Below are 12,438 nucleotides of genomic sequence, written 5' to 3' on the forward strand. Positions count from 1 at the left end.
TCCTCTACCCAGCCAAGCGGCCTGTTGTAAATCTCCATTCCAAACTCTATATCTCACATTCACGACTCCATGAGCCTTGGAGAATGAGAAGCCTAGACTCCGCAAATACAGTAGGGTTCAAATACCATTCGAATCAAGTTATCATCAAATCTCAGCTGTCAGCACTAACTGACGATCAATGGATTATCACCCACGCTATCGATTATGAGGGTTGGCATTAATATTGACTGATGAGTAGTTATAATGGAATGATTGATTATATGTTCACAAAGCGGCTTTAGGCCAATCAATGAGGCTTCTTTTCATGGAATGAGATAGAAGCCCTCGCTTATCATTTTCACATTTTCCCATCTTCTTGTCTTTTTTTCTGTGCCATACTCGGGGTATTGAAGCAATATAGGAAGTCGTAACGATTTTTCCTGCAGAATTATTTTGGTGGCTTTAAAAATTCTTGCTAGACTGTTTTTCTGATGCCAAAAAGTGTGTTTGTTTTTTTTTTTTGTGATATATGCAGTCCCAAGTGTCTGCTACTAATAATTCGGTCAAATGAAAAGAGGAAATGCAAATCAAATTGTGCCAAAAGTTAAGAATTTGTGTGTTAATGTGCTAATTTTCTGCATTATCCTCAGCTCTAGCTCTCCTCAGATGTAAATACATTTGGTCGCTTTGATCCATCTTGTTTTGAAGGCTTTCAGTCCCTGGGATTGCTCAGTTTGAATCTTAAGCCAGCGACCTAGAGGAGGGCGGCCCCAGCATTCTCTTCTTTCTTCAAATCTGTCGATACCCATACGTTTTTTTACTGTCCGTGCTTTTACCTTATTCAGTCAGTCATCCGAGTAATTTCTTTGATTCTCACAGCAGCTTCACACTCTTGACATTACCTTTCTTCTTGTTCCTTCCCTCTGTCACCACATCTCCCACACCATCTTTCCACCGCCTGTTCTCCAAAGACGACCATATCCACTTTCTAACCATGTTTACACCTCATCATCTTACTCTCTTTCTTATAATCCTCCTTTACCTTTCTTTTCATCAGATTCACTTAGATATTTTTAGGGATGTTTTGCTTCATTGAGCTTGTACACCAAACACTGAAGAAAACAAGAAATAATGTGAGAGAGATGTGTCAGAAATAATGTTAAACCACCGTAAAGCAAGCAAGCCTGTGTTTGGTTTTAAAGCATTAAAAGGACATGAAAAGAAAAGATTTACGTGAGATTTCTTAAACCTGAAATAACTGACCAGCCACTGATGGACAGCAGATGGACACGATGTGTGTAATGCAGTGCAAAGCAAGCAGGAAATTTGGATGGGAGTGTACATTTGTTTAGATGTGTAGACAAAATATTAACCAGATTAAGTGCAGCTGGTATACTGTCTGTACCAAAGCTTTCAAGTAGACTGTGGAACAGGTCGTGGAACACAAAATTTTAGCTGTAAACAGAAAAGTTAGCCATTGCAAGCATGAGATGCATTTGCCATTTGCTGTGGCTCCAGATCTGCCATCTGGCATGCACCATAAAAGTTTAAAGTTAGGGCCAAAGAGTGGAGGGTGGTCAAGATACCTGTGATATTGTATGAGGGCTGAGACATTACTTATGATTTCTCCCCAGGCGGCACAGCAGATAATTGAGCTGCAAGAGGCAGCGCAAATTAATGCAGGACTTCAGCCAGCTAACCTGGGCCGCAACACCAGCCTCCATGACATGAAGACAGTGGTGAAAACGTGGAGGAACCGATTGCCCATTGTTTCTGATGACTTGTCCCACTGGAGCAGCATCTTCATGTGGCGCCAGCACCACTACCAAGGTGGGACACACACACATACACACACTGACAGACCCATCTGTATTTAACACCAGTGATATTGAAACACATATTTCTGTTCAGATGCATGAGTTTTTACAAATTGTAGGTGTGTTACAGGGTGCCACTCTCATGCCGACATACTCTCATTTTGCTGCTTAGGTTCATCAAAAAGGGGCCTTCTTTAAAAGGCCTCAAAGTGCAGAATCACCTCAGGGTCTCTGCACATTTCCAAATGTCAGCTTGTTAAAGCACTCTCTCTTACTGCAGGACATAACACACACATATTTACCTTGCTCAGTGCTCAGCTCTCTCCCGCGGTGACTTTGAAACCATTCAGAGAGGCAGCCACTGCAAAATGTGATGTCTCAAGCAACTTGAACTCCAACTTGCACTGTGAGGAGCTGAAATAATAGCACTGATTCTGCAGCACCATGCCAATGAAATGCACTTCATTTATACATGACAGCCTTCAAACTTATGTTAAAGTGAAATGGAATATTCCTGATGAAATTCATTGCCATGGCCCATTTACTGTTCAATACATTCAGTGTCCCCGGTGCCCTCTGTGTTATGACAGCAGAGCTTTCAGAGTGCTAGAAGATTCCCAGTGTTCATACTGCTCTAAGCTTACTTTTTAAACTATGACACTTGTACAAAGAGGAAATTCATATTCATGACTGTAATTGTCCCTGTCTGCAGCCATAGTGACAGCGTATGAGACAAACACACAGCATGATCCGAACAACAACAATGCCATGTTAGGAGTTCATGCCTCGGCTTCTGCTATCATTCAGTATGGCAAGATAGCACGCAAACAGGTAATGGTTCATTCTGCTTTTATCATACAAGTTTAACTTCTGTCTGTCTCAGGTTTCTTTAAACATAATCGTTTGTGTCTGTGAAATCACATCACGCTGTTGTCTCCCTAGGGTTTGGTGAATGTGGCTCTGGACATTCTGAGTCGTATCCACACCATCCCTACTGTGCCCATAGTTGACTGCTTCCAGAAGATCCGACAGCAGGTCAAATGTTATTTGCAGCTGGCTGGTGTCATGGGCAAGAATGAATGCATGCAGGTAAGATTGAGTGTGACCGACTGTTACTGTGTTCTTCTCTTGCTTCACTTATTTATTTTACCCATGCACTAAATATTGATTCATATGCAAGCATAGACTTACATGACGCTTATTCTGCCCCATTTCTGTGATGTTTTACTGATGAAAACTTTTTTCAGAAATTGAAAACTTGTAAGTGTGTTTTATATTTATTATCATAAATAATACTTGCACTAGATTGGTGTAATCTCAATTTATTTGAGCCCCAGGATTGATAATGTATTACAAATATAAATGTAGTATTTTTGTCATGTTCAAAATCAAATTCTTGGCTTTATTAACAAATGCATAAATTTTGATTTCAACTTGTAACTCATGAAATATTTTATTGGCAAAGTCACTGTAGAAAGAGCAGAAATCATTTTGCTCGTACAATCCAATTATGTGTGATCAAAACATGATAAATACATCGGGCCCATGCAACATCTGCACCATAATGTAGCACAGCTGCAGGAGATTTGGACTGTGGTAATGAATGCTCCAATTTGAAATGAGCCGGTCTCTACTGAAGAAGAGCACATTTGATGCATGTAGGGTCATTTAAGTACTTGGGTGGATTTCTGTTAGCAGTAGCTGGAAGCATAGTTAACGATACTTTGAGTGGGAAAAGTAGTAAGAGCAAGAAGTGTTTGGGGTGGCTCTAGGTGACAAGTTATAGCAGGGAGACTTATAAGAGAGTGTAACTCAGGAGCTTGCTCTTAAGCCCATGGAGTACTCTGATTAATAGAAGCAGTCCAGCACACCACAAGTCATTAAAAGTGCCAGTAGACACTCCCCTCTCTCTCTCTCTCGTTCTCTCTTCTATCTCATATCCTCTGGTGCTCTCTGTCTCTCTCTCCTGCTACACATCGTTTGTCACAGCAGTACATAGGGGACACCTAATCAGAGGCTCACCATAATGGAAGTTTAGTTCCCTTAACCCCTGTTTTCTTACTTCTTAATGAACACCTAGCACTTTGTTTGTTTTTCACCTGTAATTATGGCCCTGTCTAAAACAAAATGTTGTGGTATGTTCTTCACGATTCCTCTCTAGTGTCGATGAAAGTTACTTTACTGCGGTTTTGTTTGAAGTTAAACCTCCATTGTTCTCTGCTCTATCTGTCAGGGTTTGGAGGTGATAGAGTCAACCAACCTGAAATACTTCACCAAGGAGATGACAGCTGAGTTCTACGCTCTGAAGGGCATGTTCCTGGCTCAAATCAACAAGTATGTCCACTGGGGATCCAGTTGTTCTGTCTTTAGCACCTATTTCACAGCCTGTTCAAGGCGGGAATGTTGTGCCGTTATTCCTCCATGTTGTCCTGTATAAAAAGGTACAAACACAGAAGGAGGGGGGGCATTGTTGTGCTGCCAGCGGAGGTAGTTACAGAGCTGGAACAACTTCTGTTTAAAAGAGAGGGCCAGAGCGACGGGACAGGACACAGACACGGCTGTGTTACACATCACGCCTCTGATTCCAGAGCAGCAGCACGCTATCTAAAAGTTGACACTGGGGCAGCATTATACAGGCTTGTTTGCTTCAGTTTAAACAAGCAAAGGCAGCATTACAAGGAGTCTTCTTAACGGCAATATAGCAGGATTTTGACTACTTTTCTACCTTTTTGTTTTTGTCTAAACTGATCCTTCTGTCTGCTAATGTCTTTCCTTTTGTTCATTATGTCCTCAAACTGTGTCAGTGGTTTTCTCCTATGAGGACATGGCAGTCATATTTAATAAGCACTTTTTGCTGACGCATCTCTGAGATTATGTTACTAGGTAACCCCCATGACGTGGCTTAGATGTTAATGTACATCTGTGTCATCGGCTTGTGACAGTGTCAGTAATGTGTTTTTGTCTACAAGTACGGCTCTTTCCATGCTTAACTGGGCTTCGCATACCCACAGCCACGCTCTTTAACACCCCTCCCCCTCGGCACCCCCCTTTTCACCCGTCATCTTTGACGTGACATGGCATCCTGAGGGGTGAAAGACAAATTGAGGAAGGCTTATTAAATGTATATGCAGCTCAATAATTAACTCGAGGCAATTTGCAGGAATCTATGGGATCAGCAGAACTTGCCTCCACCTCAGCAGGGTTTATTGCAATCATTAAGTTTCCCCTACACCGGGGGAGAATTAACAGCAGAGTGGGGGTTAGGGGTTGAGAGAGTCTTTGTGTGTGTGTGTGTGTGTGTGTGTGTGTGTGTGTGTGTGTGTGTGTGTGTGTGTGTGTGTGTGTGTTATTTATGCACGCGTGTGTGCATGTGCAGCCACATGTGCTCAGGATTTTGGGATCATTCAATTAAACGGGTGTCAGAGATTTGACAGTCTGTTGGGTGCCTGCGCTCCTGTTGAGCCGGGTAGTAGAAACTGTTAATGTACTTTAGCACTGGCAAAGTGACTGAGGCAACCCCATTAAGTATTACTGGAGGGTCTTCGGCTCTGACTCCCATAGCAATCAAGCTCCCATTTCTTAATCACATGCCAAAATGCCTTTTATAATAACACATTTTAATTGATTGGCTTGGGAGACCATTTCACTATAAGTAAGTAAGTAAGTGGGAGAGTAGTTTTGGAAGCATTCCTAAAATGGAGGTACATTTACTAACTGTAGCTCAGTAAGGCTTTTTCATTGACAGGCCTGTCTCCTTGTTTTGACTGCAAGGTAGTGCGTCTCGAGGTGCCTCTTGCATCTTATTTATTAATCAAAGGCTGAAAGGTGTGTAAAAATTATTCAGACTGCGTGCCAGCGAGTGGTTAGAAACCGCTTGGCGTGGTGAAAACAGCTGATGAGTCAGAATATATTTCCCTGTCAGCATAAATGGTGCAGTCAAAACTTGGGTCTCCTGCCAGACTTCACCTGTCTATTTCTTTGCCTGCAATTTAACTGTGTCCAAATTGAATACTTTAAGTGTGACTGTTAGATTGCAGTGCCAGGATAAAAATCCCAAAGATCCTCAGGTTTATCAGCCTGCAGATTTCTCTAAGCGGTAGCAATGCTCTTCACGGTCAATGTATTTGTATACAGATAATACACTGAGATTTTTACCTTGCTGAGACTCTGTCATTTCCGATTAAATAGGAAGATGTTAAGCTCATATGTCACCCAGTATTAAACGGATTGATCTGCACAGTATGATAGTGCTGGGTTAAACTCATATTACAGTGTAGCAACGCAGCTGAACCCTTGGTGACATTAATTCATGCTGGGTTAAATGCTTACTCTGTAATGCCAAGTGGAAAGGCCTTGAAGATTACAGCAAATGAAATATGGTGCTTATTGATGTGTAGTACATAATATAGAATATGATCATCATAATCTGTTTCTTGCACACTCCATCTTTCTCTTTTTATTTTGCTCCTTCAATCCCCCTTCTCCAGTCTTGACACAAATATTAAATCCATCTCTTAGATTCATGCAGCTCTCCCCCCCTCTCTTTAGCGTCCCTCCTTATTTTGTCTCTCTTTTCTTCCCTTTGACTTCCCTTTCATCCAATCCATTTTCTTCTACTTCCCCTCCAGCTGTCTCCCTTCGCTCACTTGCCCTTGCCACTTTACCCCCTTTACACTCTTTAACGCTCTCCACCTTACCTCCCTCTTTGTTCCAGGTCAGAGGAGGCCAACAAGGCCTTTTCAGCAGCTGTACAGATGCATGATGTCCTAGTGAAGGCCTGGGCCATGTGGGGTGACTATCTGGAAAACATCTTTGTCAAGGACCGCCAGCTCCATTTGGGAGTCTCCGCCATTACCTGCTACCTCCACGCCTGCCGCCACCAAAACGAGAGCAAGTCCCGCAAATACCTAGCAAAGGTGATAAGGGATCTGGGAAAGGAGGCTTTTTGTGTGATTATACATGTTCAATTGTTGAAGGCGCAATGAGAAGACAACATCACTGTTTATCTCTTGTCCTCAGTTGTTGAGGATTCTCTCTCTCTCTCTCTCTCTGAACATAGCGTGTCAGTAACTGCTTCTGCATCTAACCTCTGTTTCTATAAAATCAGTAGCCTCAGTCAGGCCTTTTTCCAAATGAGGTCACAGTTAATTCCCTTGTTTCCTGACCCTATCCAGCCCATGTATTATTGGTGCTGATGAGAAGACTCTGCCCCACTCCCACCCTCACTCCCCCACCCTCTCACCCTCTCAGCCACAGTTACAAGCAGAGAGTAGTAATTTGATCGATTACAGTCCAGGGGTACACAATGTGGATGGGCTTCCATGGCAGATCGATGGTGGAGTGAAGGCCATCCTCTGGCACACGGGGGGTTAACAAACAGTCCAACACTACCATACTTAACAGTTGAGTAAGCCCCGTGTGTGAGGTAAAGGGATGGACTCCTTGCTAACAAGCATCCTACCTTCTTACACAGACACACACCAGTGCGTTCACTACAGTCCCTCCAGAGCTCAGCACAGACAGAGGTCTATATGCTCTCATACTAGGTTGAGAGCTCCTCTGCTCTGCTATAATATATTCAGGTCAGGTTGTGCTCAATATCAGAAAAAGACGCAACATCAAATCAGATGATCAGAGCATAAAATGTAAGAAATTATTGCAAATTCTTCTTTTTTTGCTTCATTAAAAGCACTTTTTAAAACTGGACTGTTTTCTATTATTAGTGGATTGAGAGGGCTGAGAAATTGTAAAAACTTTATTAAACTGCCTGCTGGGTCTCTGTTTTCAAAGAGCCACAGGAGAGTCAGATTAGAGAGACTCATCTAGAGAGCGAAAGCTACCAGCTACCTCTCTGTGTCAGGCTGGATAAATAATAAATACGGCCTTGCCACGTCCAGTGTTAACATCAGGCATTACTGTCATTATCTGTTCTAATAATGGCCTCTACTAGCTTCACGTTCCAGTTACATTTTTTTTCCTGGTGACCCTCCCTGGTATTGTGCTGCCAAGCTGGGTTGGCAGCGCTTAGTCCTGATGGATGAAGTGAGATGACCAGTCATTATCAGTAATTATACACAATCTGTGTACCCGGGTTGGCTCACTGAAGAGAGCCTGGGGGGGTTTGAGTGGGGTTAATGTCTTCATCATAATCTAGATGCACACACAAGCGCACCAGGGGAGGAGAGATCACCTCCACATTGGCTCAGCTTTGATCATAGGGAGACAGTGAACTCATTCCTTCCTCTGCGGTCCCCTTCCTGCTGTGAACAGAGCCAGGGAAGCAGCAATGGGTCTGATTGATGATAGAGACCTTACCTCTTGTAACTTGGTGTCTTACGATAGTTGTTTTGTTGTGAAATTTATGGAATATTCTAACTTAGCAGAATAGTGTTGCATTCAATTTGTTGTTTTTGTCGTTCCTCTCTTTCTTACCTGTGTCTCCTCCTGACGTCACCTTCACCTCTAGGTGTTGTGGCTACTCAGCTTTGATGACAAGAACACCCTGGCAGATGCCGTGGACAAGTACTGCATTGGAGTCCCGCCCATCCAGTGGCTGGCGTGGATACCGCAGCTCCTGACCTGCCTGGTTGGTTCAGAAGGCAAACCTCTGCTCAACCTAATCAGCCAGGTAAGGCCTCTACAAACAAAACAAAACAAAAAAAGCCAAAATCCTCTTGTTTGTGTTGGTAACTTCCACCGAAAACATCTGTCAAACAGCATTGTCAAATAATCTTACAATTTAGAATATGTTCTTTTCCCTGCCCTTGTTGCATTTACATTTTGTAGTCTTAAATTTCGTGCCTGGATGCCTGCCCCACCGATCAATCATTAATGTTGTTTTCCTTGGCTTCTTTCATCCATTTTTGGGGGGCACATCTGGCTGGTGTGTTAGCATTAGTGCTCAAGCACATCTTTCTAATCAAGATAAATTAACTGCATTCACGCCAACGTGGCCTCTCTCTCTCTCTCTCCTGCTTTTCTATTTACCAAACTAAGCATTCAGACTCGTTCACTGTCCCTTTTAGCAATTTATTGGCTTTCACCAGTCCCTGGTGAATTGGTTCTTAAATTATTTGTTCAAGAAATGATTATAAAGTTAATATCGTACGCATCCGCACTGCAGGAACAGAGCTAGTAATTAAACCGAGGACTAATTTGCTTTGCTTAATGGAGTATTATTTCTGCACAATTTGAAGAGGTTGATCTTCAAAGAGTAGTCTGCTATAACAAACAACCAATCCTCTCAGCAGAGCAGGAATATTGTATAGAGGATATGAGAGAAGGAGTGGAGAAGGAAAAAGAGAAGGGAGGGAAGAGACAGGGTTTTAAAATCCAAGTGGGTAATGTAACAGATAGATGTAGTAGCATCGTGAAAAGACGGACCAAGTATGTGATGAAGTGATGATACTTTTTAACATGCAGATGGTTGATTGCTAAGCCTATTAACAACCTGGCTTAATGCAAGTTAGCTGTTTAATGAATATGCTGAATAATTTGCATTTACGTTTTTATCTTGGATTTTTATAGACCGCATTAATCCTTTTTTAGGTGTTTTATCTATCTAAAGGATACTTGAGCCGGACATCTGGTTGTTAATAGGTTGTGGCCTCTTGAGTTATAGTTGAACCACTTAAACTAGTACCTGCCTTTTGCATGTATATGAATGGAGAGGTTTTCCATCTTTGGAGATCCAAGCCTTCCTTTGGTCTGCCTCATCACCCTGTAATGAGTGAAGGGTAAAAGGTTGGCACTCTTTTCTTCTTCTGATTTTTTATGTAAAGAGAACCACATTTTAATGCATGGCAGGCTTTATCTCTGCCGCTTGCCTGAATTATTTAGAGTTTCTCTGCGGCGGCGGGATGTTTAAAAAACGTACGTTGAAATATTGATGAAGGTGAGGAGAAGAGCGCCTGGGGGCAGGCGGGAAGATGAATCAGAAGTTAACAGAGAATCTCACCACCCCTCCCCACACGCACTCCCATCCTCCCTTGCTGCCTCCTCCTTGTCTACCACTCGCCCTCTTCCCCTCAGCCCACCTCAGCCTCACCGAAATATGACATTTCTTATCTTCCCATTAGCGTGCTGATCTCTGGTTCCTCCTCTTCCTCTCTGCCGTACTTCCTCTTTCATCTTTAATGCTGCTGTTAGCTGCCACTTAGAACTCCCTCTCTTCTCGTTACTCCTGACTCTAGTCCTTCACTTCTCATCCCAGTGGTGTAATTTTTCATTCTACATCTGTCTTTTTGTCAGAACATTTACTGTATATTCATAAAAATTGAAAATATGAGATTTCGGAAAGGCAGTGTAAACAATTACGAACTCTTTATAGTTAGTTGTTAGGTGCAGAGGTGTGTATACAGTATTCACTTGACTTATTTGCAGTAGAAAGATGTAACACTAATTTATTTTAAGTTGTTCGTGACTGAGGCTGTGGCTTTTTGTACTGAAAGCATTGTACTTCATCGACTTTCCTTTAGCCGGTAAAGAATAGTTAAAGCCGTTTGGTGGTGGCTAAAGGTGCTTTGTAACTATATTAGCTCACCATATGTAGTTGAATTTCCTACAAGTTTTCCTTCTTTCCTTTTGTATCATCCAGGCTGCCCAGACTTAGACCTCCAACAGCAGCAGCCTCTTTCACCACCGAGTTAATCCTATCGGTCTCCCCTGCTAGTTGTGAGTTACCTGCATTTAGGGAACTGAGTGTCTTGAAGAATTTGAGACCTGCTGAGATCCAGAACAGCTCTTATAAGTAGTCCATGTAGTCCAAGGAGAACTACAGTATGTTCTAGTTAGCTGTTGGCTGACCTATTCTCACCTTTGGCAGCCTTAAACCTAAGCTAGTTTTTGTGTGAGCTTGATTTGTTCGGCTCGAGAATCCCTCTGAAGAACTGGGCTAGGTGTCAGAGGAATGTCGATCGAGTCAAGAAAAGCTTAAAGATCCAACATACATTTAGCCTGAAGTTAAGGTGTGGGGAAAAAAAAAAACTTCTTCTCTCTCCTTCTCCATCTCTCTCCTGTATCCTCCACCAGCACCACCACCACCACTATCCATCCTCAACCCGCCTTTAATCAGTATTGAGCCCAGTTTTGTTGTTGAGACGTGGAGGTATCCCTTTCTGCCCCTCAGGCGTATGGAGGGTCTAGAAGGGATCAAGTAGCCATGTAATTGCAGCCTGTGAAATTTTGCTCTGAGATCTGAGAGAACCTTGTGGTTTGGTCTTCTACCAATATCCAGCGGTCCTAAATCCAGGCTCGCAGATTTCTTCCACCTAGAGTCTCTATGAAAACTCTGTACTAGTTTTTGGTTTTTTTGTTTTTTTTGGTTTTTTTACAACCTGGTTATTGTTTTTGTATTTGTCATCATTCCTATCAGTTTTAAAAAACTAACAAAAACCTCCAAGATGAGACTTAAAATGAGACTAAGAATAAGCATATAAATTAATATATTGTGTGTGTGTGTATATATATATATGTTACTCTTGGATTATATGAAAATGCCTGTCCTGTAAGATTACCACCTTGGAAATGGTCTAAAAAGAAAAGCTGCGGGCAAGAGCTTATTTTGCCTCTGCTTATAGTTTTTAAAAATGGCAGATCATGGCATTTTAGGGAGCTTTGTCACAGCTCATGTTCTACCTTTAGGCACTCGTTTTGTGCAGTCACGGTGATAGCCAAATGTCAAACACACACAACTATATCAGTGTGGAGTTTACCTCTCTCAGTCAAAGGGTGATTCCTTTACAGTTTCTGTGTGCAGTGTGTCACAGTGGTCGCCCTCTTGTGTATTAGAAATTAATTTGGTGACGAGTGCAGAATTTGGATTGTTTGAGAATTACTAAATCAGGGAATCATGGAATGGATGATTAATAAAGGAAACCTACAGTATGTGAATTTGCCTTAACTATACCTTGATCCATATGATAATAAACTGAGGAAGGAAAGAAAATATCTACCACATATGCTGGTAAGAGAACTCGCTAATTTTCCGTTTGAAAGGTTTGTTCATTTCTTGGTTTAGTAGCAGAAATTTTACATGAATTGAGAATTTTGATTTCATAAAATGATGCATCTTGGATGCTGAACTTCAGGCCATGTAGCTAACTAATCCTACCTTCACACTGAGCTGTAACCTGAGACAGATTTATAAATTATACACCAAAGGTATACACTGTATTCACCTGCTACCTTACTTATCAAAGGAATCCTACTCCACTAAGTTTGAGGTGAATTTGCTATGCGTTTAAAACTTGAAACCTCATATGTCCTGACTTCAACCATTAAGCCTTCCAATGTTGTCAGTGACTTTTCTTGAAAGTCTTGAGGGCAATTTCATCATCAGTCACATTCAGTTTTGTAATTCAGCCATGACGTGTTTTTAACTTCCATAACTCCCCTGGCTCAAAGCTTCAAACACTCCCTCTGTTATAGCAGAGGTTTCTGGCTGTATCAGTATGATCTCTCGCTTTCTCTCTCTCTCTCTCTCTCTCTCTCTCTCTCTCTCGCTCTCTCTCTCTCTGCTCTCTCTCTCTCTCTCTCTCTCTCTCTCTCTCTCTCTCTCTATCTCTCTCTGACACACAGACACAAACAGTATCTCTCTCTGTCCCTCTCGCTCTCTCCATCTCCTCCTTCTCCACCTCTGTCT

The 12,438-nt window shown here is 42.2% G+C and overlaps 1 protein-coding gene across 1 annotated transcript in view; it reads left to right on the plus strand.

Moving 5' to 3' along the window:
* The window catches only part of trrap (transformation/transcription domain-associated protein), an 81,457-nt gene that overhangs the window by 53,014 nt on the left and 16,005 nt on the right, over positions 1-12,438 (plus strand). The window contains exons 57-62 of the mRNA XM_023429246.2: positions 1,614-1,809; positions 2,509-2,627; positions 2,739-2,885; positions 4,030-4,130; positions 6,511-6,712; positions 8,263-8,424. Of these exons, the coding sequence (XP_023285014.1) occupies positions 1,614-1,809; positions 2,509-2,627; positions 2,739-2,885; positions 4,030-4,130; positions 6,511-6,712; positions 8,263-8,424 (927 nt within the window). The remainder of the gene's footprint in view (positions 1-1,613; positions 1,810-2,508; positions 2,628-2,738; positions 2,886-4,029; positions 4,131-6,510; positions 6,713-8,262; positions 8,425-12,438) is intronic.

The sequence above is a fragment of the Seriola lalandi genome, unplaced genomic scaffold, assembly GCF_002814215.2.
Source record: "Seriola lalandi dorsalis isolate HSWRI2012SDOR001 ecotype SW California unplaced genomic scaffold, Sedor1 jcf7180002054892, whole genome shotgun sequence".
Classification (NCBI taxonomy): domain Eukaryota; kingdom Metazoa; phylum Chordata; class Actinopteri; order Carangiformes; family Carangidae; genus Seriola; species Seriola lalandi.